Here is a 27,636-nt window from a genome sequence, read left to right as displayed (position 1 = left end):
GAACCCAGGACTTGAGCTGTTGAACCATGGAAGGCATCACTTGTCCTGTCCAGTCCAACCGATTCTGAATAGGAAAAATAAGCATGAGACTGACTAGATCACATTCCAAAGGCTAGGGAACAAGTGTAATCTTTGAAGATTCCTTTAGCTGCATCAGAATATCCCTTATGATGCAGCTGTACAGGACATTATGGTGAGCTTATACAGGACATTGGTGAGACCTTTTGTAGAGTACTGTGTCCAGTTCTGGTTGCCCTGTTACAGAAAGGATATTATTAAGATTTAACAGTATATTGCCAAGAATGGAGGGTTTGAGTTATGGAGAGACTGGTTAGGCTGGCACTATTTTCACTGGAACTTAGGAGGTTGAGGGATGACCTTATGGAGGTTCGTAAAATCATGAGGGGTGTACAGAGGGTGAATAGCAAGTGCCTTTTCCCTGGAGTGGTGAATTTCTAAACTAGGAGGCATATTTTTAAGGTGAGAGGAAAAGATTTTTAAAAAGACACGAGGGACATTTTTACACAGAGTGGTTCGTGTGTGGAATGAACTTCCAGAGGAAGTGATAGATGAGAATACAGTTAGAATGTTTAAAAGACATTTAGATAAGTATATGAATAAGAAATATTTGGAGGGATGTGGGCTAAAGGCAGGCAGATGGGACTAGTTTGTTTGGGATTATGGTCAGAATGGAATAGCTGGACCTCAGAGTCTGTTTCACACTGTATGCCTCTATGACTGTATTCCACCCGATATGGGTAAAGGTAACCAAATAGTACTTTAAATCTTGGCCTGGCAGAATCGCAAACCCCAGGAGAGCTTTAGTATCCAAATCCACATTGGCAGACATGTTTAAAATATTATCTGAAGGATGCATCTCCCTATATGAGACAGAAGCTGCAGAGCCAAACTCCCAAATTTCTACAAAATTTATTATCATTATCTATGCCTTTTCTTTCACTCCCAGATTGTTAATGGATTAAAGAAGAGAATCTATAAATTGGAGAAGCAGTGTAAAGAGAAAGACAGCATATTAAAGTAAGTTACCTGGCAGTCCTTTTACTTCAGATATTGGACATCAGTAAGTTTCTATCATCTACTTTCTTGATTGCATTTTGTGCTGCACTTGCTACTCCCACTTCCTGATATTTCAAATCTGAAAACGTTGTGGTTCAGAGTCAGTTCAGGACTTTATTCTTTTTGGAGTAAAGTTCTTAAATCAAGATTTCAGGTCGAGGCAGGGAGGAATAAAAACAAAAGAATTTTCAACCTAAACTTGCATTGATATGGTGCCTTTAACATGGGGAGAACAAAAAGATGTTTCTCAGGAATAATTAACAAAACTTGCCAACAAATTATCTAAGAGCCTATCCGATCGAATCAAAAGGTAGGTTTTAAGGAATGTCTTAAAGAAGGAAAGAGGTGGAGAGGGCCAGAGGGAGACTCCAAAGTTTAGCTCCTCAGCAGCTGAAGTTAAAGTCACTGATGATGGACTAATTAAAGTTACCAAGTCTCCAAACTTTTTCTGAAATTTCCAGGTATTGAAGATTAAACTGTAAGATATTGTCCTGAAACCTCCAGGAATACAGAAATCAGAATCGACAGCCCGAAACTTGACCTTTTTCATAATTTTCTTTATTCATTCTTGAGTTGTGAACATTGTGGGCACATTGCCCACTCCTACTTGCCCTAGACTCTAATATAACTGCATTTGGTTGGTATTTCCGAGGTTTTTGGGGCAGGACTCTCTGATTCCAACTGTTAGGCTGGAATGTGTGTGAAAACTCCACATTGTGTGGGAAACAGTCGCTAATTGTGACTTTTACTGCTACAAGGGACGTTTTCATGGGAGCTTGGGGCCAACTGGAAAATCTGAGTCAACTTTCTTTAAATGATCTTAAATATCAACTAAATCGAAATATCAGCTACTGTGACATGTTGCTTATCTCCATGTGAATATTCAGGTGTCCTTTGGAAATTGTTTCACTCGGTCACAGTAATCCAGAACAGAGATTTACCAGTAAAGTCCACCTCATTGACTTCTTGTTCCTTCATTCTCAAAGAGCTATCAGTCTTATCTTTCCAAACAGATGACTAAATTTTACAAGATTTCTGCATAGCTATTACCACAAAAGCAATTCCCCCTGCTCTTCGCAGCAACAGAGGCTGTTTCTCCCCAAAGCAGTATATTCTTTATTTCCCTCTGGTAGCTGTCTCTGTTACAAAAACAGCTGCCCATCTTTCAAAAGTTTAATTGTCACTGTTGTATTAATGTATGCACTTATTCAAATGAAATTTAGAAGAATATATAAGTAAGCTTACTAATGAGGTACTTTTGTTTATGACTCAAAGGTTGGTTTTGAATGTTTTTCCAAGAACATTTGGATTACTTCTGAATAATTGTGTGGTTTTGCAGAACAACCGTTTTAACAATCATATTACCAGATTATGTTTCATTCAAATCAATATCCTTCCAAAGAAATATCATATCGGGCTTGAAGTATTAATTCTCGCCAAACATGATTTCAGAATTGCTGACTTTCTCCAGAATTTTCCATTTTCATTTTAGTGTAATGCCATACATTTCTAATTAAAATATTTGTTTGAAATTAGATGATATAGTTTCTCAAATAAAGTCTAAATCCTGATAATTTCCAAGGCCACTTATAGTACCCCAACTCTGTTTTGGTTAACATTGCACGTGTTAGAGATCATTGGATTAAAGATTGTGCAGATTGGGACTACAAAATGCATCAGATATTGCATTTACACATTGCACCATTGGAGGGAGCAGTTGTTTAGATGTATTGTATTAGGGCTTAGAATAGCTGTATGTTAATATTCTCCAAATATTAGCATATGGTAAGCACATAACTACTACGGCATTTTTTCTACCTAATTGAAAATCTTACAGTATTGGCTAAGTGTTGTGTGTTAAATCTTCAATTCGTGCTTAAATTGATAAGGTATGTAAGCCAGAATTGTCAAATATCCATTTGCTACCATCGGCATACACTAACAAAAATTATACAGCCACAAAACCATCCATTTAAATTGTTCAAATAATATTCTTGTAATATATTTACATTTTTAACAGAGGTGTTCAAAATCATGAAGGGTTTTGTCGAGTCAACCAAGGAAAACTATGCCAGTGACAGATGGATCAGTAACAAAAAGAGACAGATTTATTATGGTTAGCCAAAGAAGTATTGGCGATGTGAAAAAATATTTTTTAATACATCTAGTTGTTGTGACTAGGGCTGCACTGCCTAAAAGGATAGTAAAAATTGATTTAATAGTTACATTCAAAAGAGAATTGGATAAATATTTGAATGGAAAAAATACAGAATGAATGACATCTTGCTTTGCTTTTACATATGTTGCGCATACAATTATGCACAGTGTTTGCCTTGGTCTACCCACCCATTCAAGTGAGACAGGTATTATGTGAACTTTGGGTTGCCTGCTCATGAATCTTTCAACATGCAGCCCAGCCTGGCTCAGGCTGCTAGCTGGCTCACTGCACAAGCAGAGATCTGACAGTGTGAGAAACTGGCACATGTTCCAGGTAGACACCAGTTCTTAAAGGGAGGCTGCATTGAAAGGTCAATGTTGCTCATTCTCGATATTGCGATTGGAGAGAAGGGAAATATAACGCCAGGACAGGAAGAGGAGTCCACAGTTCATGGATGAAAAACTAGTTACCTTAGTCAAAGAGGTGAACAGAGAGTCCTCAAACCCAACTCGTAGAAGGTGGCCAAGAAGATCAATTCTCACAGTCTGGTTCCAAGGGTCTAGTGCAATGCTGAAAAGAACTGACCTTATATGGAAGGTTAAGGTCAGTGAGTGCATCTGCACAAGATATCCCCTACCTACAGCATTACCAAACTCTCAGTATTCAATACACCACAGTCCTATTCGTCACCCATGTCCGTCCTTAGCACTGGAACTCATCCTAATGTTGAAATATTCCATTTGAAATTCCATATACTTTACAATCACGCCCACTTCTTTCTGCTTTCATATACCTACGACTATTTTGCTGTGGCAGGTACAACAGCCATCCACGTCGCAACATAAATTGAGACATTCTGACCTCTCTTACAGATCAAGGTTGACTGTAACAGAGAGGAGCAAAGCCAAAAGGGCATGAGACATGTGTTCTACTGAACCCTACACAGCAAATGCTGCTGTGCATCACGGGGCCTACTGTGACAGAATCCATAGCATCCAGCAGTATTCAGGATGATTAACCTTCTCAACTCCTTCCTCCTGTATCCACTCCCCTTCTGATTAGATGCTTTTACATTCCCAAAATCTGCCATCTGACCACATCTAGGATGAAGAAAGAAAGCTACAGCAGACATCTGAGGAAGAACTGTCACTTGATCTGACATACACAGTTGCCACCTTGGATATTGGCATTGTGTGTACCTTGGTGGATTGTGTTATGATTGGATATGTACATGGTGAATTATTGGGTATCAACATAAGTGGAGAGAATAGCTCTGGCTAGTGAGTGAGTACAAGAAGGACTTCGAACTAAGGACAGGAGAATGCTGAAAAGGATGCATACAGAGATGTTCAGTGCATTGGCATGCCTGCCAGACAGCTGTCTGTCTGTGTCCGAGGAGTCAAGCTCCTATATGGCGCAGGCATCACATAGAGCTTACAGCCCATCCTTTTCTTTGTGAAAATGATGATTAACTCCATGACAACACTAATGGACCTAGTTGCATTGCAGTGCCTGGTGGCCATTGTCTCAACTTCCATTGCAAGACAGGTGGAAGCCACTAGAAGTCTCAGTGTAGCAATGGAAGCTCAGAAAGAAGTTTAAGAAATACATGCTTGCTGCTCAGTGGATACAAACTGCTGCCATCATATCTGCAGATCTCACTGCTCAAAGGAGCTGTAGGCTTTTAGAACAATCCAGCAATCTGTGCTGCAGAAAATTGCTAGGATTGCTAAGGTGCCACCAAGTGACTGTGGCATGGATCATGAACCTGCAGATGCGGACACTGGCCACACACATACCATCTCCATGAAGCTGTTATCCAATATGTGCCAGCCTCTAAGAACCCTCATGACACAACTTCAATCCAGCAGAAGGCACTTATATATTTCAGTGCTGCACCTCAGCCTGCACCAGCAAGTGTCATTGTAATCCTACTGCAAGGACATTACGTGGTCAGGGACATGCATGCAGTTTATGAATTGGACCACATTGCATCCCTGGGCTTTTCACTTGCTGTAATAGCGCTTACTCATTCTCAGCCTTCCTGGATGTTCAGACCATCCCTGCATTGCATTGCCTTGATTTTTGCTATGCCTTTGTGCACTTTGCCTCCTAAGCTAGAGCTACCAGGCTCAAATTACTTCTGGGTTTGCTTTGCTGTTTTGTGTACTCACAAAGGTAGGAATCTTGTCATGGTTGTCAGCAGTCCTCAGTCAAGGGGAGTCTGCCTTCACACTGCAAGTCCTGTCCCAGTAAGTCAAGAGCAGCCTCTGATACCAATCCAGGACTTTGGACACTGTCAACCAGCCACTCAGGACAGAGTCTGAATGCTCTCCATATCAGGGTTGAGGAGCCAAATTTCAAACAGCCCACCACCCATCCTGACTCTTTCAGTCCTCCTGTGGGCATTTTTTTTTCCTTGCAATGAGAGAAAGGTAGATATTACGGCAAATGAAAGTGGGCGATTTAGCAGTTAATTTTAGTGCAGGTGGGGAAGGTGTCCTGAGCAAATATACAGTGCAAATGACATGCAGGATTAATTGTTTAGGGGTTGGGGTGTGTGACAGCAAGTGAGAGAAAATGTTGGAAGAATTAGTAAGAATGGTAAAGCATATGAGCCTGGGTGCCTGATATGCAGAGTCACAGAGATAGCTTGAGTGTGAGGCATCAGAGGTTGATGCTGGCCAAGTAGAGAAAGTCATTGACCTTCTTTCTACATTGCTGAGCATTTCTCCAGATTGCCGAGACTACACTGACCTGGGTGCTAACGTTGCAGCAGGCTGGTATGGTCGGATGTCATGTCTTCCCCTGTTGGTTGTGGGGCAAGAGGGCGTCCCATGTCTACAACAAGACATCCCTGTCAGCAACACAGGGTGAGAATTTCTCCCTGTTGGCCATGTCCAAGGTAAATGGCAGGAACTCTGCAAGGCAGCACTGAGGTGATAATGTTTTTCTGGGCACACAATGGGCTTTTAAAGGTGGCTTGGGTGCAAGGAATGCTAGTCTTTTCTCATATCCGGTGAATGGCAAGAGCAACGCATGATAAGATGGGACTGGAACTGGATGTGAGGCATACCATAGAGGCAAGGTAGGGAGTACATGAGATGTGTTTGGTAAGATAGTGTGAGAAAAATCACCGGCCTAGTGACAGAAACCCTCCAAGAGACTTGATACAAAATCACACTTAGCCAAAAATCGTAAGATTCATGTATTCTCAATTTTGATCCGCTAAACCAATGTCATCTCTGACTGTTGCACAAATGTTATCTTTGATTAACAGTGCTACCCTACCACATTAACCAAGCTTCCTATTTTTCTTATATGTCAAATACCCCTCAGTTTTCAGGAATTAATCCATGTCATCCTGAAGCCATGATTTCATAATGGCTACCAGCTCATATATAAAATAAATAAAATGTGTACAAGTAATTTGTTTATTTTGTTATGAATGTTGCTTGCATGCAGATATACAGTGTTTAGTTTTGTCTTTTTGGTATCTTTGCAATATTTAGTTTTGATTATGTGCTTCTAGATTTTTCTGATTGCTCCTTTCCTGCCAATCTCTGATCCTCATTTCCTATTTTGCTATTTACCTCTCTTATCATGTCTCAACTCTTTGATATACCACATCTTTCCACATTAATCCTTTGCCTACACTATTTAGTTCATGAGAATGTTAGTCTCTACAGTTCAGCTGTAGACCATCCCACCGATATAGCCCACACTTTCTCCAGTACTGATGCGAGTGGCCCACAAACTGGAAACCTCTTCCCCCACACCAGTCTTTGAGCTGTATATATTAATAGCTTTAATTTTATGTATCCAATACCAATTTGCACACAGTTCAGATAATAATTCAGAGTTTATAACAGGTTCTGCTTTTCAACTTCGTGCCTATCTCCTCATACTTCCTATGCAGAATCTCTTTCCAGTTCTATGTAGGTGCTAACATAGACTATGGCTCCTCCCCTCCTACTGCAAATTCCTTTCCAAACCAAAGCAGATGTCCCATCTCCGGTAGGCAGTTCAGTTGTCTGAACTCTTGCTCTTTGCCGCAAAAAACAGTGTCAATCCCCTTCAAGATATTATCAACTACTTTCTCTACATTCGTTAATGCTCCCCTAACCTGATTGTCTTCCTAAAGCATAGTGCCATGGTCAGTTTGCACATCCAACCTGCAACCCCTACTCTCATCAAAACAGGCTGAGAAAACATCAAACCTATCAAACATTTGCAGAGGCTGACAATCCTGCACTGCTACCCTTTGGATCCCTTTAACAACCGCACTCAGTTACACCCACCTGTCCTTGATGACTGATTGAATCAGAAGGCTCGATTCTAAGTGATGTAACTACCTCCTGGCACAAAGAATCCAGATAACAGTCCACTGCCTAATGCATCACAGGGTCTGTGGTTCAACCTTTAGTTTATAAACTCTGAGCTGAAGCTGTTCAAACACTTATGTAGATGTGTTTGCCCTGAATCACAATAGTATCCAGGAACTTCCATATGCTGTAGCCTTAACACAGCATCTGAACTGCCATCCTTAATGTGTTTTAATTACTAATTATATATAACTTGTGAGAACATAAGTACCATTCATCTCTAACTCATTGCCTGACATTGTCAATGTTCACTCCAAATTTAATTCATCAACTTGTTGTTCTAATTTTCAGCAAACTCCAATCTGACTTGAAGACCACTAACATTGAAGAGATGAAGATTGCCACAGAGACTTATTATGAAGAGGTGGGCTCACAAAAGTGGGCACAATTAATAACACACCAAACATCTTATGAATTGCCCATTTACCCATATGGTTCTTTGCGGTTGTACTTTGTGATATTCAACTTGTTCACTTGGTTTTTGTTTTAATGAACAGATAGAAACAACATTTTTTTTCAGAGCAGGATCCTTTAACAAATGGCTATTTCTCAAGAAATAAAACTGAAGAGCATGAAAGTCATATAAAACTTGTGTGCAGTTAGAACAATCTTGTAATGCTCATCACAGTGCAGGTCTCCAGATTATGAGAAAGATAGACATACAGGCACTGTAGACCAAAATTGAAGTATTACAACTAATCAGGAAACATTGAACAGATACAAGAAAAGAGAAGGTTGAGGGAGGCCTTACAGAGGTCATAAACTCATGAAAGAGATTTATTCGGGTGGATATAGAAGAAATGTTCCCACTTTTAGTGAGATAACTATAAGATAGTTACCAATAAATACAATTTCAAAATATCAGAAGCAACTCCTTAACCTGGTGAGTGATGTGAAGACATAGACTTTATTTGGTATAATTACTACTAAAACAACTTGCATTTATACAGTGCCTTTAATGTAACAAAATGTCCAAAGGTGTTAATGAGAATTATCAATCACAATTTGACACTGACCCATGGAACGAAATGCAATGAGCAAAACCTTAGTCAAAGCAGTTTTTTTTAAAGGAGAATCTCAAAGGAGAAGAGAGATGGAGAGATTTAATGAGGAAATTCCAGAATTTAGGACAAAGTATGATAAGCACAGATAAATAGGTATAAAAATTAAAATCAGCCTGTGAAAGAGTGCAGGGATCTTAAAGATTTAAGACTAGAATAGGTTACAAAGTTAAAGAGTGGGAAGACCAAAGAGAGGATGAGAATTTCAAAATTGAGGCTTCACTGGTCGTGCCAATGTAGGTCAGTAACAGTAGGAAGTGATGGACCTGTAGGAGAGTGCAAATTAAGAGATGAACAACAGAGTTCTGGGTGAGTGCATATTTAAGTGATGTGGAAGATGGGAGGCCAATTGGAATAATAAAGTGCAGAGAAAACAAAAGTATGGATGAAGGTTTCAACCGCAAATGAGCTGAGACACAATCAGAGTTGGGTACTTTTATCGAGGTAGGGGGATTAGCAGTTTTGGTGCTAGAACTGTTAAATGGTCATTTCGAAGTCAAACCAACAATTCATCCAAAAGTGTCCCAGAATCTCAGGCAGTTATCAGAGTGATCAACGGAATGGTGGCCAGGGAAGAGTTTGCAGCAAATACCCCAGTGAATGACTGATCTTCCCAAGCTGGAGTCTGTTTTAGTTTATCCAATACTTGAATATCAGTTAGTGTGACAAATCAGAAACAGTGGAGCAGTCAAGATGGATAGTGGTGATATCAGGTTTGTGCTGTCAACATGCATGTAGAATCTGGCCTGTTTTTAGACACGGTCGCTAAGGGACAGTGTGAGGTTGTGCTGAAAGGCACTGGTGCATTTAAGGGAAAGTTGGATAAATACACAAGGCAGAAAGAAACAGAAGGATACACTAATAAAGTTTAGATCAAACTAAGTAGCAAGGAGGCTTGTGTGGGACATAAACTCTGGAATAGATGGTTTTGACTAAATGGTCTCTTTTTGCATACAAATGTTCATCCAGCTCTCCAACCAAAGTTGGTTACATTTAATCTTCTCTACATGTATCGTCTCATTCAGGATCCCCTGAGTCACTGGAGATTTCTCTATGTGGGAGAGCTGTTTTAAACCCCCCCCCCAGCAGGTCATCCTCTAATCCACATTGTTCCAAGAAAACAAGACAATCTAATCATATCAGAAAGATAACTAGAAAAGAGACCAATCTTTGATTTCCTTGGTTTGTTCCTGGGCTCTGTATACAATCTTTCAGATCAGTTCCCTGTGATAGCAATCAGAGTAACCATTCTCTATTTCACTGAGAAATGTTCTGTCTAATTTCTTTCAGAATGCTCAGGTGGTTTCTTTAAAAATTTGGCACCTACATTTTAAAATGTATTCTAATCAACCTGTTCTGAGATATTATTGCACACCTGTGGAGCAGGTGGGACTTCAATATTTATTCATGGGCACATGCAAGAAGCACCTTAAAGGAGCTGAGTTGTCTGTAGCCAGCTTGGCACCTTTCAGTTGCTGTGCTGCTTGGAAGGTACTGTGTTTGTGAGCAAAAAGCTGGGGGTGAACAAGCAACTTGAGCCTGAGTATGGAAACATAATTTTTTTAGATAAGTTGGTATTGTCTCCATATGTCCACCATGTGCACATGTATGCATACAACATATACAAATTCATACAAAATATATATGAACACAAAAATAGATATACATACATGTTTGTATGGACATGCATGTGTACACAATGCGCACACACTTTTTTTACAAACATCCTCACACAAACTTATCTATGCATGCATAGGTAAGGACATACAAACCCATAGACATAACCATAGACACACAGGTACACACACACATTACTCAGTATAAGACACTTGATAAATATCAAAAGCAAAAGCCCAGGCTGATCGTTCTCTGACACAATCCCAAAGCTTTGACAATAATTCTAGAACCACAAATACAGTCCAGCTGAAATCAGATAAAAAGCACTTTTTAAGAGGTTGCAGCTCTCTCATGTTCACATCAGACACTATATTCACACACAGCATTGAAAGGCTTTACTTGAAGGACTCCTAATCATGCAAGAAGACTTTTAAACTTCAATACTTATTTTTCACACACATTTTTCTTCTATTTTAGATTCAGAGACTCCGACTTCTGTTGACTGATAATGAGCTTGCAGACAAGAAGTAAGCAGAAACCAAAATATTTGATTTGATCACTGGGGGAATCGATGACTAATTAAAGGGTGAAGCGAATGATCAATCTGTGTGAAGCTAACACATCTGATCACCTTGGAGCCATTTTTGGATCTATATCCCCAGTTAACAATGGGGAAACATCATCAAGGAACCCATTCCAGACTGAGCCAAGGCTGGGCAGTCTACAGTTGAATGGCTCTGGTGCTCAAATCCCAAGAGGATATAGGAAGAGCAACCAAATGTAAAGTATTTCTGAAATAGGTTTTTTAGAAAAATAGCAGTACAGCTTTCTCAACAACCTTTATTTAGTGCCTTATTTTGCAAGGTTTGTGAGGGTTTGTAGCTCGGGTTGAGGTTTAGGATGTAGGTTTGCTCGCTGAGCTGTAGGTTTGATATCCAGACGTTTCATTACCTGGCTAGGTAACATAATCAGTGGCGACCTCCAAGTGAAGCAAAGCTGTTGTCTCCTGCTTTCTATGTATATGTTTGTCCTGGATGGGGTTCCTGGGGTTTGTGGCGATGTTACAAAAAATGAAACCAGACGGGATCAACACCCCACGATTCTACGGACTACCAAAAAACCATAAACCAGGAGCCCCCCTCAGACCCATAGTTTCACTATCCGGAACACCAACTTACAGACTGGCCAAAGAACTACACGCAAGACTGAAATACCTAGTAGAAGAGTCACAGCATTCCATCCACTCCGCTCAGGAATTCCTAAAAATCATCAAAAACACCAAAATAGAGGAATATGAAACAATTATCTCATTCGACGTAACAGCACTGTTCACCTCCATCAACATCGACCTGGCAAAGGAAACACTTACCACGCTTTTAGAAGAGACCATCACACACACCCCAACCACCATTAATCACATTACAAACGAAAACATCATGAAGCTAGTGGACCTGTGCCTCACCACCCACTTCACCTTCAACAACATAATCTACAAACAAACCAACGGCACACCCATGGGATCTCCGCTATCAGGATTCATAGCAGAAGCGGTAATGCAAAGACTAGAACAAACAGCCCTACCAATCATCAAACCAAAAATCTGGGTCCGCTACGTAGATGACACCTTTGTCATCTCAAAACGAGACAAGATAGAAAAGACATTTAACATCATCAACAACACTCTCACAGGCATAAAGTTCACCAAGGAGGAAGAAACCGACAACAAACTCGCATTCCTGGACGTTACAGTCAAAAGAAAGGACAACTGAGAACTACAAACCTGCATATACAGAAAACCGACAAACACTGACCAAATACTTATCTACACCAGCAACCATCCCAACACACAAAACAAAGCTGTATCAGAACACTATTCCAACGAGCCACCCCACACTGCAGCACAGACAAACTTCGTAAAACAGAGGAGAACCACCTATACAACGTATTCAAGAAGAACATATACTCAAAAAATACAGTCCACAGATTCTTCAAGAACAAACCACAACAAGCAGACCAAACACAGCCAGTAACCCTAACCACCTTACCATACATCAAAGAAGGTTCAGAAATGACAGCCAGACTACTAAGACCCATCGAAATCCTAGTAGCACACAAACCAACCAACACTCTCAACAAAAACTAACAAACTTAAAAGACCCAGTACAACCCACGGACAAAACGAACGTCATCTACAAAGTTCCATGCAAGGACTGCCACAAGCACTACATAGGACAAACAGGAAGAAAGTTAGCCACCAGGATACACGAACATCAGCTAGCCACAAAAAGACAGACCCTCTCTCCCTCGTAGCACTACACACGGATGAAAAAAAACACCATTTCAACTGGGACAACACATCTATCCTGGGACTGGCTAAGCAAAGACAAGCCAGAGAATTCCTAGAGGCCTGGCATTCCAACCACAACGCCGTAAACAAACACATAGATCTAGATACCATCTATCAACCCTTCAGAAAACGAACAGGAAATGACATCACCACAAACCCCAGGAACCCCATCCAGGACAAACATATAAATAGAAAGCAGGAGACAACAGCTTCGCTTCACTTGGAGGTCGCCACTGATGATGTTACCTAACCAGGTAATGAAACGTCTGGATATCAAACCTACAGCTCAGCGAGCAAACCTACACCCTAAGTCTTATTTTGTCCGTTTGGATATCTCAAAGTGTTTCATGTTGATTGAATTAAGCTTCAAAGGGCAGAAACTGTTTTTATGGAGGCAAACAGAAGAACTGTTTTATGCACAGCACTCATATATAAGTGACCACTGCAACATATTTTATATGATGCTTATTGAGGAAGGAACATTGGTGAAGTTTACTTAATGTACTCAATGCTCAAATAAAACTCTGAAATCATTTATATCCATCTTTGTCTGGCAATCATAGAATAGGCTACTTTTCCCAAGGAAGGAGGAAGGTGGAAACAAGTAGGAAACATAATTGCACATTGTGACACTTTGATTGTCTGTTTCTTGTTCATTTGTAGGTCAATACCAGACAGCAAAGAATCACAGAAACAACAGAAAGTGCTCAACTCAACCATCCTCAGATTATCCAAAAGCCTTAAACACCTCCAAGAGGAGAATAAAGCCTTGAAGGGTGACCTGGATAAAGTATTCCACAGTTCTTTTGCAACCAGCACAGCCCAAGGTAGGCATTGTGCAACATTTTATTGCAACACCCACCCTCCACTAAATGAGCTCTCAATTCCTGTTTAACTCTCTGGTTCATTTGCTTCGGCTGGTGTGAATGATGTTCTCTAAACTTGTCAAGTTCAGTTACTTCAGTATAGCCCTGATGAAGGGCTTTTGCCCAAAACGTTGATTCTCCTGCTCCTCGGATGCTGCCTGACCTACTGTGCTTTTCCAGCACCACACTCTCGACTCTAATCTCCAGCATCTGCAGTCCTCACTTTCGCCAAGTTCAGTTACAGCGAGCTTCCTTCCTTCATTTGTGCTGCATATGTTGACTCAGCCATGCTGCACACTGTTGTGCAGATTTTGTTCTTGTTAAACAGGAATAGGCTTTTAAGTCTGCTTTCCCATTCAGTCAGATTATAACTCTGTCTACTTATTTTGGTTCCATAACCCAAAGTGCCCTTGCTTAACAAGAACCCGGCAATTTTTATTTATTGTTAACCTCTAGTGTTAACATTATTTCCAAATTTTCAATTACTCTTTGTGTGAAGTGATGTTTCTAGACATCACTTGAATGGCCTAGTTCTAATTTTGTAGTTAGGTCCCTTTGTTCTAGATATCCCACAGGAGAAAATAGAAACTTTTCGTAGAACTTACAGCACAGAAACAGACCATTGAGTACAACTCATCGATACCAATGCTCATGCTCTACAGGAGCCCCCACCTATTCTACATTATTTCAGTCAAAGTACATTTCCCTCTTTCTTCCTTCCTTGTGTAGATATGTAGATACCCTTAATTCCATCCATACAATTTGTATCAACCAGACTATGCATCATAGAGTACCATATTCGAACCACTCTTTCAGTAAAGAACCTCCAAAATTTCTGAATAGATAAATCAGTCTTAATATTAAAAGCCCTTCTTCAGTCTCCTCTCCACATGGAACCTTCTCCCCTACATCAACTGCTTCCAAATTTGAAAGAGCCCCAATGATGTCATGTCTCAGTCCTCTCTTTTCTGAAGAAAATAGTCCCAAGTCTTACAGAGATGATACCAGAAGGAACAACCTATAATTATCAGGAAAGACTGAATAATCTAGGACTCTTTAGAAAATAGATTTTGATGGGTGACTAATCATCTTCATAATTTAAACCTTTTCGACTCAGTACCAGAGCTCAGTACAGCTGTAATTATTATACATTATATTGTATCAAATTGAAATTTGCAATATTCAATACATTCATATGTTTTTTGACCAGGAGCTGGGACCAGGATAAGATGAATCATGATCATGTTAAATGATGGAGCGGACTGGAAGGGCTGAATTGTCTACTCCAGCTACTAATTCCTATGTTTGTCTGCTCCTTAGTCCTGTAAATGTTTGTTATTGATGTCTCACACCAGAAAGTATTTATCTCTCTTTGTACCTGTTCTCTTTTAGGTTATAGTGAGTGGAGCAAACAGAGGCTGGTGAGAAGGCTTCTGGAGTTGGAGAAGGTGAGAGAAGCTTGGCTAAGGCTTCGGGGACATTAAGTGGGTTTAAAGGATCAGTGTGTTACTGGTAGAAAGTGCTATCTGCCAGTCATACTGCTACTTTCTTGAATTTCCCAGAAAGCTGATGATCAGGAGCTAGCCAGCTCGCAATCCAGGACGAATAGCAGGGGTATTGAACAGAAGCACATGCAGACTGGATTTGCTCTGGATCAAGTGCAACAAGAGCAGCAGCAGGTCAAACAACAACAGGAGTATGGCCGTCTCCGTGAACTAGTAAAAAAGCTGAAGGAGGATCGCAGTCATCTGCAGAAAGAGCTGGCCACCCGGAAGTGAGTATTGTGGAAAAAGGGAACCTGGAGCCCACACCACAGACCTGAGAACAGTATTTGGGTTGTGACAATCCCAATGTAGTACTTATGAGCGTTGTACTATCAAAGATGCCATTTTTTTCAGATGAGGCATTAAATCAAGATTCCATTCACCCTATCTGGTGCATCAGATGTAAAAGATTCCATGGTTCTATTCAGAGATAAGAGAACGGGAATTCTCCACATGTCCTGACTGAAATAGCCGAGGAAGTCAGCAAATGATAGAAATAAATCTAATCTTTACTCAATCTAACATTCACTTAAAGGGCAAAACCATATGAATATACAGCTCCTAATTCAACTGCATGGTTTCTGAGTGTTTATTTATGTCGGCTTATGAAAACCTTTCTCAAGCTTGTCGCCCACATAGAATTAAACATAACTGATATACAGTTAATACTGGGCAATATTTTTCCATCAACCAATACCTAAAGGAAACATCTGGTCAGAATGATATTAATGTGAGTTACTGCGGACAAATTGTCTGCTATGTTTCCTATAGTATTACTACACTCCAAAAAGTAACTCATTGGCTGCAAGCCAATTTGACACAACCTGAGGCCATGATACATGCTTTAGAAATGAAAGCTTTCTCGAAATATAATACAAGTGGTGAATTTACCCAAAAGAAGATGAATAGGGGTATATTGGAAAGCATTTATACATTCTGATTCTCAGTTCTGTGTTTGCTCTGTAGTACTGAAATAAATCAAGTAATTCAGGAAAAGACAGTGATGGAAAAGGAGCTGCACAGACTTAGAAAAACTCAAGCTGACAAGCCCCCAGAAGAATACAGGTGAGTGCGCTCTTTCAAACAGTACAAGTGGATCCTTCTATTTTATGATTTTTTAAAAATTCATTTGTGGGGTGTGTGAATCCTGCTGGCTAGGGCAACAGTTGTCACTCATCCCCAACAGTCCAGAGGAACATTAAGAGTTACCCACATTGGTGTAGATCTAGACTTAGATGTAGACCAGGTAACGAAGATGAATTTTCTTCCCTAAAAGATGGTAGTGAATCTGATAGGTCTTTACAATAATCAGCAGTGATCACATATTCACCTGGTGAGATTTGATTGCATACCTCCAGAATATTAGACTGGGGTTTTGGATTATTAGTTTTGTGACATTATCACCACACCAATGTCTCCACTTAATGAATTCCTAATAATTAAGTTTATTCAACCAGAAGCACCTCTTGGGAACATAGAAGTTGTTCAATGTAAAATCCATCCTACTATCTTAACAGTCTCATGATACAAAATAATGGAATCTGTAGTATCATAAAGCATAAAAGGAGGCTGTTTGGCTTATCACACCAGACTTGATTCCAGTTTGCTTCAGTTCCCTGTTCTTTCTCCATAACGTGAGTTGTTTAGAAATTCCTTTGAAAGTTATTAATAAATCTACTTTCACCAGCTCTTTAGGTATTGCAGATTATTATAACTCAATGTGTAAAAATATTCTTCTCATCTCCCTACTGCTTCTGGTTGTGGATTAATGACAGCAGCCAATCTCTGTGAATTAGTCTACAACAGGCCAAGATACATGGTGAGGAAAACTCCAGTAGTGGAGAGCTTTGAGAACCATTGATCCAAAGTGACTGGTTTATCCCAATCATGTGACACATTCACATAAATAATTATTTTGAAATTATTTATTCTATATTCCAAAACATTATTTTCTGAAAGAAACCATTGAAAGAGTCAGTACCAACTGTTTCCACAATCATATGTTCCTAACAATCTCGCTTATTCACCTAGATGCTTAATCCTGTTTTGAGTGCACTTAAACCATGCTTTTAGATCATCGTCCAATTTCTATTCCCTAATGAAGTGCTAAACCAAAATGATCTATGCAAGCATGGTTAGAGAAATTCAGCTGACACAGTGACCAAAGCCAGCTCACTTAATAAATATGACTGAACAAAACCAAACAGCAAGTCCCCTAACATCTGGATGTTGCAGTATTATAAAAAGATTATGAAATAATCTTCATCCGAGGGCTGCTTGTGGACAAGTAAAAGGAATTAGCTTAATGGTAATCCAGAGATACAGTAGGCCTGAGATTTCCATCACTCAATGAATGTTAGATTTTAATCTTTGACTGTGAAAGGGGTGAAAATTTGATCTTTCATGTGCTGCAGGAGGGAAATCCGCTCCCTGACAGAAAAAATAACACAACTGGAAGCAGAGCTGGAAGAGCATCGGAGAGTGAAACTGCATTGCAGTGACATTGATGAGGTAAGTCGGAATGAGATTAGCAACTCCGTCAGTGATGGTGGGAACGTGATAGTAGTCAGAAAAAAAATCACTTTTTTTTATGACCACAGGTTGTTCCAAAGTGCTTTGCAGCCAGTAAAGAATTTTTGAATAATGTAATTTGGTAAGACAGAAATAATTAAATATTCAGTCAGAAACATTTAGAATTAAATCTATGATACATGGATCCTTTCTTACTCTTCCTAGAGGCCTCCCTCTGCTGGTATGCATATTTGGTAGACTAAAGTGGACAAAATTATCAAAGTATTTTCAATGCTCAATGAAGTATAATCAGTGTTATAAGCTTGGAAATATGGCAGTGTAGAAGATGTCCACGGAGTAACTCAACTCACAGCATGTGTTGTCATAAATCTCAGCATCATTAATTCTGATGCACAAAAACAGGAGAGAGAGAGAGATACAGAGGGAGAGAGACAGAGGGAGAGACTAAGAAAAGAATGGCTCTACGGGAGCTCCTCAGAGTAGTGTCCTGGGCCCAACCACCTTCAGCTGCTTCATCAACAAATTTCCCTCCACCATAAGGTCAGAAGTAAGGCTGCTCACTTATGATTGCATAATGTTCAGCACCATTTGTGACTCCTCAGATAATGAAGTAGTCCATGTACAAATGTGGTAAGACCAGACAATATACAGTTTTGGGCTGACAAGTGGCAAATAACATTTATGTCACACAAGTGCCACCAACAACCATCTCTAACAGGAGGGAATCGAACCATTGCCCCTTGGCATCACCATCATCAATCTATGCTTTCAGTTTCTAAGGTTACCATTGGCCAGAAACTGAACTGGACTAGCGATAGAAGCAAAGTTACTACAAGAGCAAGTCCATGGCTAGGAATCCTGTAGTGAATAATTTACCTCAAAACTTGTTAACTACCTACAAGGCTCAAGTCAGAGTGAGATGGAATACTTCCCACTTGCCTAGATGAGTGCAGCTCTACCAACACTCGAAAAGCTTGAACCTGTCTTGGAAAATGCAATCTGCTTGATTGGCACCACAATAGCAAACATTCACTCTCACCACCATCACCAATACTCAGCAGCAGTGTGTACCATCTACCCCAAATGAGCTGCAGAATATTACCAAGGCTCCTTAGACAGCATCTTCCAAACCTGGTCCTCACCTTCCACCCCCCCACCAACCCAACCTCTGGATACATCGTATCATCCTCCACCGTTTCTGCTACCTACAAACAGACCCCACCATCAGAGAAATATTTCCCTCCACACCCCTATCTGCATTCTGTAAAGACCATTCCCTCCATGACTCTTTTGTCAGGTCCATGCCTGCCCACCAACTCACCCTTCCCTCCCAGCACCATCCCCTGCCACTGCAAGAATTGCAAAACCTGTGCCCACACCTCCCCTCTCACCTCTGTCCAAGGCCCCAAAGGAGCCTTCCACATCCATCGTAGATTTACCTGCACTTTTACACACGCCATTTACTGTATCCGTTGCTCCCGTTGCGTTCTCCTCTACATTGGGGAGACAGGACGCCTACTTGCAGAATGTTTCAGAGAACATCTCTGGGACACATGCACAAAGCAACCCCACCGCCCCATGGCTGAACACTTCAACTTCCCCTCCCACTCTGCCAAAGACAAGCAGGTGCTGGGCCTCCTCAATCGACAAACCCTAACCAACCGACGCCTAGAGGAAGAACACCTCATCTTCCGCCTTGGGACCCTCCAATCACATGGGATTAATGTGGATTTGACCAATTTGCTCATTTCTCCTTCCCCCACCTTATCCCAGAACCAACCTTCTAATTCGGCACTGCCCTCATAACCTGTCCATCTTCCTTCCTACCTATCCACTCCACCCTCCTCTCCAACCTGTCACCATTACCCCCACGTCCGTTTACCTCACACTCTCAGCCACCTTTCCCCCCCCAACCTCAACCCCCTCCCATTTATCTCTCTACCCCCCTTTACTCACAAGCCTCATTCCTGATGAAGGGCTTATGCCCAAAATGTCGATTATCCTGCTCCTCGGATGCTGCCTGACCTGTTGTGCTTTTCCAGCATCACACTCTCAACTCTTCCAAACCTACGACCACTACCATCTAGAAGGACAAAAGTGGCAGCTATATGGGAATACCACCACCTGACATTTCCACCACTAGGCCACTCACCATCCTGACTTCAAAGGACATCACTGTTTTTCCAGTGGGTCACTGGGTCAAAATCCTGGAACTCCCTATCTAATGGCATTGTGGGTCTACATACACCAAATGGACTAAAGCAGTTCAAGAGACACAACCACCTTCGGAAAAGTGACCAGGGATAGCCAATAAATGCTGGCCTACCTGGCGATGCCTACTTCCAATCATTGAATTAAGAAAATGACTAGGCTGGATGTGTAATGGTTTGCACAGCAGTCTGCCTTCATAAAAATGATACACCACCTTCTCAAGCTTTGAGATATCTAATGTCAGGTTTTTTTTCCTGTGGAGGAGTTGTCTTGCAAAAAACATAAACACAGATGTGTGCACCATCAAACATGACACTGAACTTTCTAAGTCACTGATATTGCAAAAATGGCTCTCATAATCTGTGGACATTAACAATGTTACTCTCCTACAGATAGACAGCACAAGCAATCAATCCATTCTAGGTTTGGCCAGGAATCACCGGTCCACACAGACCACTTCTGTTGGTTATAATGAGCAGAAACAGAAATATGACAGCGAACAAGCTGCAAAAACAATCCAGAAGCACTGGCGCAGATATCAAAGTCAGGTATGGAATGATCAGAGATAGGATTGTGGTGAGGGTGTAGTTAAAGTGAGGGTTTTAATTCGATCCAATCAAAACCACAACCTATATTTAAGTAGTGCTATTGATGTAGTAAACATTCATTTCACAGAACTGTTTACAAGATTTGACACAGCACTACATAAGGAGATATTTGGAAAAATAATCAAAAGCATAGTCCAGGAAGTAGATGTTAAGAATGACTTAAAGGAAAAATGAGGTAGGGCAGCGAAGAGATTTAGTGAGGGAGTTCTAGAGTATAGGGCTTTGGTAGCTAAATAAGTGGCTGCTAATAGAGAAACAATAAATTCAGCAATGCTCAAGAATCAAGAATTGGAGGATTGCAGATACTCAGATTGGGGATGACGGAAGCAGTGGAGTAGGGTAAGGTCATTAGAGTTTTGAAAATGGGGATAAGGATTTAAATCTCTCGCTAATAGGGAGCCAAAATAGGTCAATGAGCACAGCTGTTATGGGACGACAGGTTTGATGTAAATTAAGATACGGGGCAGCACAATGTTGTTATTGGAACATACTTTGGTTGAAATTCAGGGCATATTATTGTGCTAAGAAGCTGTAGATCACATGGTTCATTTCCATGTTGCATTGTGAGCTCAACATGAAGCTGCATCCACCTATTAAAAGGTAATTGATTAGTGTGCAACTTCACAGTCACAACTTAACATCCTAATACATCCCTAAGGAGGAGAATGATGGATGCCAAACATGATGATTGAAAGAAAATGTTTTCAGACTTTAGTTATTGCTCAATTGAAATCGCTAAGATATTTGGGTAAGAGTATTATGTAGAACAAAGCATGTAAATAAAATTAAGGCAAGATCAATCATGTTCAATTTGGATGGCAGAACAGGCTCAAGGGGCTGATTGGCCTACTCTTGTTCCTGTGATTCTTGATGGAGAATGATGTACAAAAAACAAAAATGTTTGGGAATATAATTCCAAAATGTTTGCAAACAGTTTGAAAATGTTCCCAAAAATATTGTACTAATGAATGTTTCTTTGTGGAGTGAAAGGTAAGCTCGAATGGCTTGCCATATATCTCAGAAACATTTCAAATCACTTCATATATAATCAGTGACTTAGAACCGAACTTACCATTCAGTCGAAAATGAGTGTGCCAACTATTTTAGGCATAGCAGGTCCTATAAACAACAATGAGAAATGGGATGTGGAGGCACAGATTATCCCTGAGTGAAAAGAATGGTGGAACAGGTACAGGGATCTGAATTAGGATATGAATGAGTACAATCTCTGCTATTCTTCAGAAATGTGTTTTAAAGTTCCCCTGAACTACCAGAGCAAGCACAATTGGCTTCATTATAGGATACTACCTCTACAATGTAACCTTCAACAATGTAGCATTCTCTCAGCGTTTCCATATGAACTGAGGTTCTGTGTTTTCAAATATCTGAAGAAGAGATTGAACCCATAACATTTAGACTGGAGAGGTGAGATTGCTAATTTTGATTGATAATAAAGCACTTCAATTATAACAGGGCTTGTCTGGATGTTCTCTATCAATATTAATAGTTGGTTCTATTTATAATGCTGGAGAACGTTGTGGGAAAAGTTAGACTTGACTACTTTTGAGTATTCCTGTTTCAGTGATAGTTATCAATACAAGGGGGAGGCGGGGGGGGGTGCGCGGTTCTAGTTGACATCCTAATTGATTTTTGTGAAAGGGGAACTGTCTGTCATTCAATAAAAAGGAAGTATTTTTGGGAAGTTGCAGCTTCTGAGGTTTCATCAATTTCATTTCATTATACGTTTCAATAATTTCTTCTTTTTGCCCTTTTTTCCTCAATAGAAAGAAGATTCAGACCTAGATGAGGTATGTTTGACCCCATGTAAAGTACAAAATAATATTTTCATGTCATTAAATTAGGAATTAAGTAAATGTTAAGACTGTGAAACTTCAAGACTGTCAAAACCTTACGGTTTCCTTTGATCTGATGCCTTTTTACCTGTTATATTCTGACACAATGAAACGAACAGATAACAGATATTACCAGATTCCTCACATTATTCTGAACTCTATGTCAGTGTCTCATCAGGTTTCATGATGGAGCCCCAGTGGGTAGCCCCACTGAGCCATGGAAGGTAAGCCTGATCCTATTCCCAACTGAGCATCATGGGCGGCACGGTGGCACAGTGGTTAGCACTGCTGCCTCACAGTGCCTGAGATCCGGGTTCAATTCCCGCCTCAGGCGACTGACTGTGTGGAGTTTGCACGTTCTCCCCGTGTCTGCGTGGGTTTCCTCCAGGTGCTCCGGTTTCCTCCCACAGTCCAAAGATGTGCAGGCCAGGTGAATTGGCCATGCTAAATTGCCCATAGTGTTAGGTAAGGGGTAAATGTAGATGTAGGGGTATGGGTGGGTTACGCTTCGGCGGGGCAGTGTGGACTTGTTGGGCCGAAGGGCCTGTTTCCACACTGTAAGTAATCTAATCTAATCTAAACACAGAGACACAAAATGGAATCCAAATGTTCCCTACATGGAGAAAAGGTCTCAAGACACTGTCCTTCAACCCTTATTAACTGCTTCAATCTGGAATACTTGTACTCTTAATCACTGATGGTGTTAGTTTTACAGAATCCAAGAAATCTGAAATGGATATTTAGTTTTGTAAATGAATCTTTTCAGGTAAAGAAAACAATATATACTTGGTCTAGAGAGACAGTATTCCCAGGTAACATGGGTGAATTCACATGATTTTTTTTTTAAATGAAAGAAATCTTTTTATAGTCCAAGGATAAAACCAGTCAAACAGCTGACATCAGATCTACTTTACAGTGAGAAAGGTGAGCTTGTTTGCTCCTCAAGGCTAGTTGAACTTCTTTTGCATCTTCAAAGAGCAGTTATAGAGTCATTGAGTCATGCAGCATGGAAACATACCCTTCGGTCCAACCCGTCCATGCTGACCAGATATCCCAACCCAATCTAGTCCCACCTGCCAGCACCTGGCCCATATCCCTCCAAACCCTTCCTATACATATACCCATCCAAATGCCTCTTAAATATTGCAATTGTACCAGCCTCCACCACGTCCTCTGGCAGCTCATTCATTACACGTACCACCCTCTGTGTGAAAAAGTTGCCCCGTAGATCTCTTTTATATCTTTCCCCTCTCACCCGAAACCTATGCCCTCCAGTTCTGGACTCCCCGACCCCAGGGAAAAGACTTTGTCTATTTACCCTATCCACACCCCTCATAATTTTGTAAATCTCTATTAGGTCACCCCTCAGCCTGTTTTCCAGGGAAAACAGTCCCAGTCTATTCAGCCTCTCCCTATAGCTCAAATCCTCCAATCCTGACAACATCCTTGTAAATCTTTTCTGAACCCTTTCAAGTTTCACAACACCTTTCCGATAGGAATAGGGACCAGAATTCCATGCGATATTCCAACAGTGGCCTAACCAATGTCCTGTACAGCCGCAGCATGACCTCTCAACTCCTGTATTCAATACTCTGACCAATAAAGAAAAGCATACCAAACGCCTTCTTCACTATCCTATCTACCTGTATTCCAAAGTCTCTTTGTTCAGCAATACTCCCTAGGACCTTATCATTAAGTGCATAAGTCCTGCTAAGATTTGCTTTCTCAAAATGCAGCTCCTCCCATTTATTTGAATTAAACTCCATCTGCCACTTCTCAGCCCATTGGCCCATAGGTCAAGATCCTGTTGTAATCTGAGGTAACCCTCTTCGCTGTCCACTACACCTCCAATTTTGGTGTTATCTGCAAACTTACTAACTGTACCTCTTATGCTCGCATCCAAATCATTTATGTGAATGACAAAAAGTAGAGGGCCCAGCACCAATCCTTGTGGCACTCCACTGGTCACAGGCCTCCAATCTGAAAAACAACCCTCCACCACCACCCTCTGTCTTCTACCTTTGAGCCAGTTCTGTATCCAAATGGCTAGTTCTCCCTGTATTCTGTAAGATCTAACCTTGATAATCAGTCTCCCATGGGGAACCTTGTCAAATGCCTTCCTGAAGTCTATATAGATCACATCTACCGCTCTGCCCTCATCAATCCTTTTTGTTACTTCCTCAAAAAACTCAATCAAATTCGTGAGACATGAATTCCCATGCACAAAGCCATGTTGACGATCCCTAATCAGTCCTTGCCTTTCCAAATACATGTACATCCTGTCCCTCAGGATTCCTTCCAACAACTTGCCCAACACCAACGTCAGGCTCACTGGTCTATAGTTCCCTGGCTTGTCCTTACCACCTTTCTTCAACAGTGGCACCACGTTAGCTAACCTCCAGTCTTCTGGCATCTCACCTGTGACTATCGATGATACAAATATCTCAGCAAGCAGCCCAGCAATCACTTTTCTCGCTTCCCACAGAGTTCTAAGGTACACCTGATCAGGTCCTGGGGATTTATCCACCTTTATGCATTCCAAGATATCCAGCACTTCCTCCTCTGTAATATGGACATTTTGCAAGGTGTCACCACCGATTTCCCTACAGTCTATATGTTCCATATCCTTTTCTACAGTAAATACTGATGCAAAATACTCGTTTAGTATCTGCCCCCATTTTCAGTGGCTCCACATAAAGGCTGCCTTGCTGATCTTTGAGGGGCCCTATTCTCTCCCTAGTTATCCTTTTGTCCTTAATGTATTTGTAAAAACCCTTTGGATTCTCCTTAATTCTATTTGCCAAAGCAATCTCATGTCCCCTTTTTGCCCTCCTGATTTCCCTCTTAAGTATACTCCTACTGCCTTTATACTCTTCTAAGGATTCACTCGATCCACCCTGTCTATACCTTACATATGCTCCTTCTTTTCCTTAACTAAACCCTCAATTTCTTTAGTCATCCACATTCCCTATACCTACCAACATTTCCTTTCACCCTAACAGGAATATACTTTCTCTGGATTCTCATTCTGTCGATTCTGAAGGCTTCCCATTTTCCAGTGAACATCTGCCTCCAATCAGCTTTTGAAAGTTCTTGCCTAATACCGTTAAAATTTGCCTTTCTCCAATTTAGAGCTTCAACTTTTAAATCTTGACTTATACTTCCAATTAAAAATACCTTTATCTTCCCAAATACAATGCACAGAAGTGCCAATCTAATTAAACAAGGGTTACAGAACAAAGGAAGAATAATGGAGTTAAGATATGGACCTATATGAATTACAGCAGAACAATATCTAAGGGCTGAAAGGCTTTCTTCTGTTCCTTTGTAAAATTCGAGTGTTTTAAAACCAAAGGTAGAACTTGTTGTATCAATATATTTAAACATTCACATTAAAGAACGAAAATGAAATCACAGCTTTATTTCTTGGACAGAGCAGGAAGCTTTATTCTGCAGCTGACCTAAACTTTATGCACGGTGCAAGTGCTCTAAACCAACAGTCGTTCATCAAAAATGGAAGTGTTCTTTTCTACAGCATCAAAATAATGTCCAAGATGAAGGAAGCAGATTATCTATTAAAAGCATTCATGCTGGAAATTCGGTATAAAAGGAAGTCTGGAATCAAACTTTTCTGGAATAAATGTTTTGCCCTTCTGATTGTACCTAGGCAATTACTATGATTCAAGCGTCAGCACGAGGACATTTTGCACGGAAGAAGCTTGACAGCACATATTCTGTAGGTATAAAGAAAATGTCCTTTGCCTCCCCTCAGCAGAAGAAGGTAGTTACCAACATCTTTCAAGAATTTGGAGATCTTACTGCGTTAACTATCCTTAGTTATCTGAGGAGAACATTATCATTGTTTCAGAGCTATTCATAAGTATAAAATCTAAAGGAATTAATGTTGACTTTGTTTACAAATTCCAAAGAAAAATAAGTTGTAATCGCAATTCAGGATGATCCAAAGCACATTGTGACCAGTGCCCGCAGCTGCCAATTTGTGCACAACAGTGTCCCATACACAGCAAGTGAATGAATGACCATATCAACTTGTTATTGATGGTAATGATCAGGAGAAGATAGTGTTGGAATAAAGTAATGTAAGTTTTGTCCACCTGAGCAGATGTACAGGACCTAATTTTAATGTCTGAAAGTTCAGCATTCTCAGTTTTCAACTGATGCGCAGCTAGATTTTGCCTTCAAGTCCTGAATGGGATTGAACTCATTACCTTCTGCCTCTGAGGCTTAGGCTTTCATATTAGATTCTACCCTGTTTTGGACTAAAATATAAGTTTCTTACTTGAATGATACAAAATTTAGCAGCATTGTAAACCATGAGGAGCATAATGTGGAACTTGTAGATAAGTTGGTGAAGTGAGCAGACAGGTGGCAGATGAGTTCCAATGCAGGAACGTGCGATGTGATGCATTTTGGCAGAAAAAACATTGAATGACAGTATAAAATAGGGGTGGAGGAGCAATGGGATTTGGGTGTGAGTTTGCACGAATCATTGAAAGTGGCAGGGCAGGTAGAGAGAGTGGTAAGTAAAGCTTAAATTATCCTTGGCTTTATTAATAGGATAAAAAAGGTAAAAACAATGACTGCAGATGCTGGAAACCAGATTCTGGATTAGTGGTGCTGGAAGAGCACAGCAGTTCAGTTAGCATCCAAGGAGCTTCGGATGTAGAGTACAAGAGCAAGGAGGTGATATTGAACTTTTTAAGGCACTTGTTCGACCTCAGCTGGAATATTGTATACACTGTTGGGTGCCACATTATAGATAGGATTGGATTGGAAAGAGTGCAGAAGCAGTTTACAAGAATGGTTCCAGAAATGAGAAACTTCAGTTATGAGGATAGATAGAAGAAGTTGAGACTGTTCTTCTTGGTGAGAATAAGGCTAAGAGGAAAGTCATTTGACGTTTTCAATATTACGAATGTACTGGATAGAGCGGAAAGGGAGAAATTGTTCCCACTTAGAGTCATAGAGATGTACAGAACGGAAACAGACCCTTCGGTACAACTCGTTCATGCCGACCAGATATCCTAACCTAATCTAGCCGCATTTGCCAGCACTTGGCCCATATCACTCTAAATCCTTCCTATTCATATACCCGTCCAGATGCTTTTTAAATGTTGTAATTGTACCAGCCTCCACCACTTCCTCTGGCAGCTCATTTCATACATACACCACACTCTGCGTGAAAAAGCTGCTTCCGAGATCCCTTTTATATCTTTCCCCTCTCACCCTAAACCTATGCCCTCTTGTTCTGGACCCAGGGAATAGTCTATGTCTATTTATCGTATCCATGCCCCTCAGCCTCTGCCGCTCCAGGGAAAACTGCCCAGCCCATTCAGACTCTCCCTATCACTCAAAT

The 27,636-nt window shown here is 40.7% G+C and overlaps 1 protein-coding gene across 4 annotated transcripts in view; it reads left to right on the top strand.

Annotated features, from left to right (window-relative positions):
- Window positions 1-27,636, top strand: part of iqce (IQ motif containing E) — a 68,352-nt gene that overhangs the window by 22,603 nt on the left and 18,113 nt on the right. For 3 of the 4 annotated variants that reach the window (XM_072559201.1, XM_072559198.1, XM_072559197.1), the window contains 11 exons: window positions 968-1,038; window positions 7,912-7,984; window positions 10,776-10,825; window positions 13,309-13,472; window positions 14,904-14,959; window positions 15,074-15,285; window positions 16,022-16,120; window positions 17,470-17,566; window positions 20,191-20,346; window positions 22,191-22,214; window positions 25,927-26,040. In XM_072559201.1, coding sequence (XP_072415302.1) covers window positions 968-1,038; window positions 7,912-7,984; window positions 10,776-10,825; window positions 13,309-13,472; window positions 14,904-14,959; window positions 15,074-15,285; window positions 16,022-16,120; window positions 17,470-17,566; window positions 20,191-20,346; window positions 22,191-22,214; window positions 25,927-26,040 — 1,116 coding nt within the window. The remainder of the gene's footprint in view (window positions 1-967; window positions 1,039-7,911; window positions 7,985-10,775; window positions 10,826-13,308; window positions 13,473-14,903; window positions 14,960-15,073; window positions 15,286-16,021; window positions 16,121-17,469; window positions 17,567-20,190; window positions 20,347-22,190; window positions 22,215-25,926; window positions 26,041-27,636) is intronic. The other variant, XM_072559200.1, reaches the window with a different exon arrangement.

The sequence above is a fragment of the Chiloscyllium punctatum genome, chromosome 40 (genome assembly GCF_047496795.1).
Source record: "Chiloscyllium punctatum isolate Juve2018m chromosome 40, sChiPun1.3, whole genome shotgun sequence".
NCBI lineage: Eukaryota > Metazoa > Chordata > Chondrichthyes > Orectolobiformes > Hemiscylliidae > Chiloscyllium > Chiloscyllium punctatum.
This window is presented reverse-complemented; position numbering and strand designations above follow the sequence as displayed.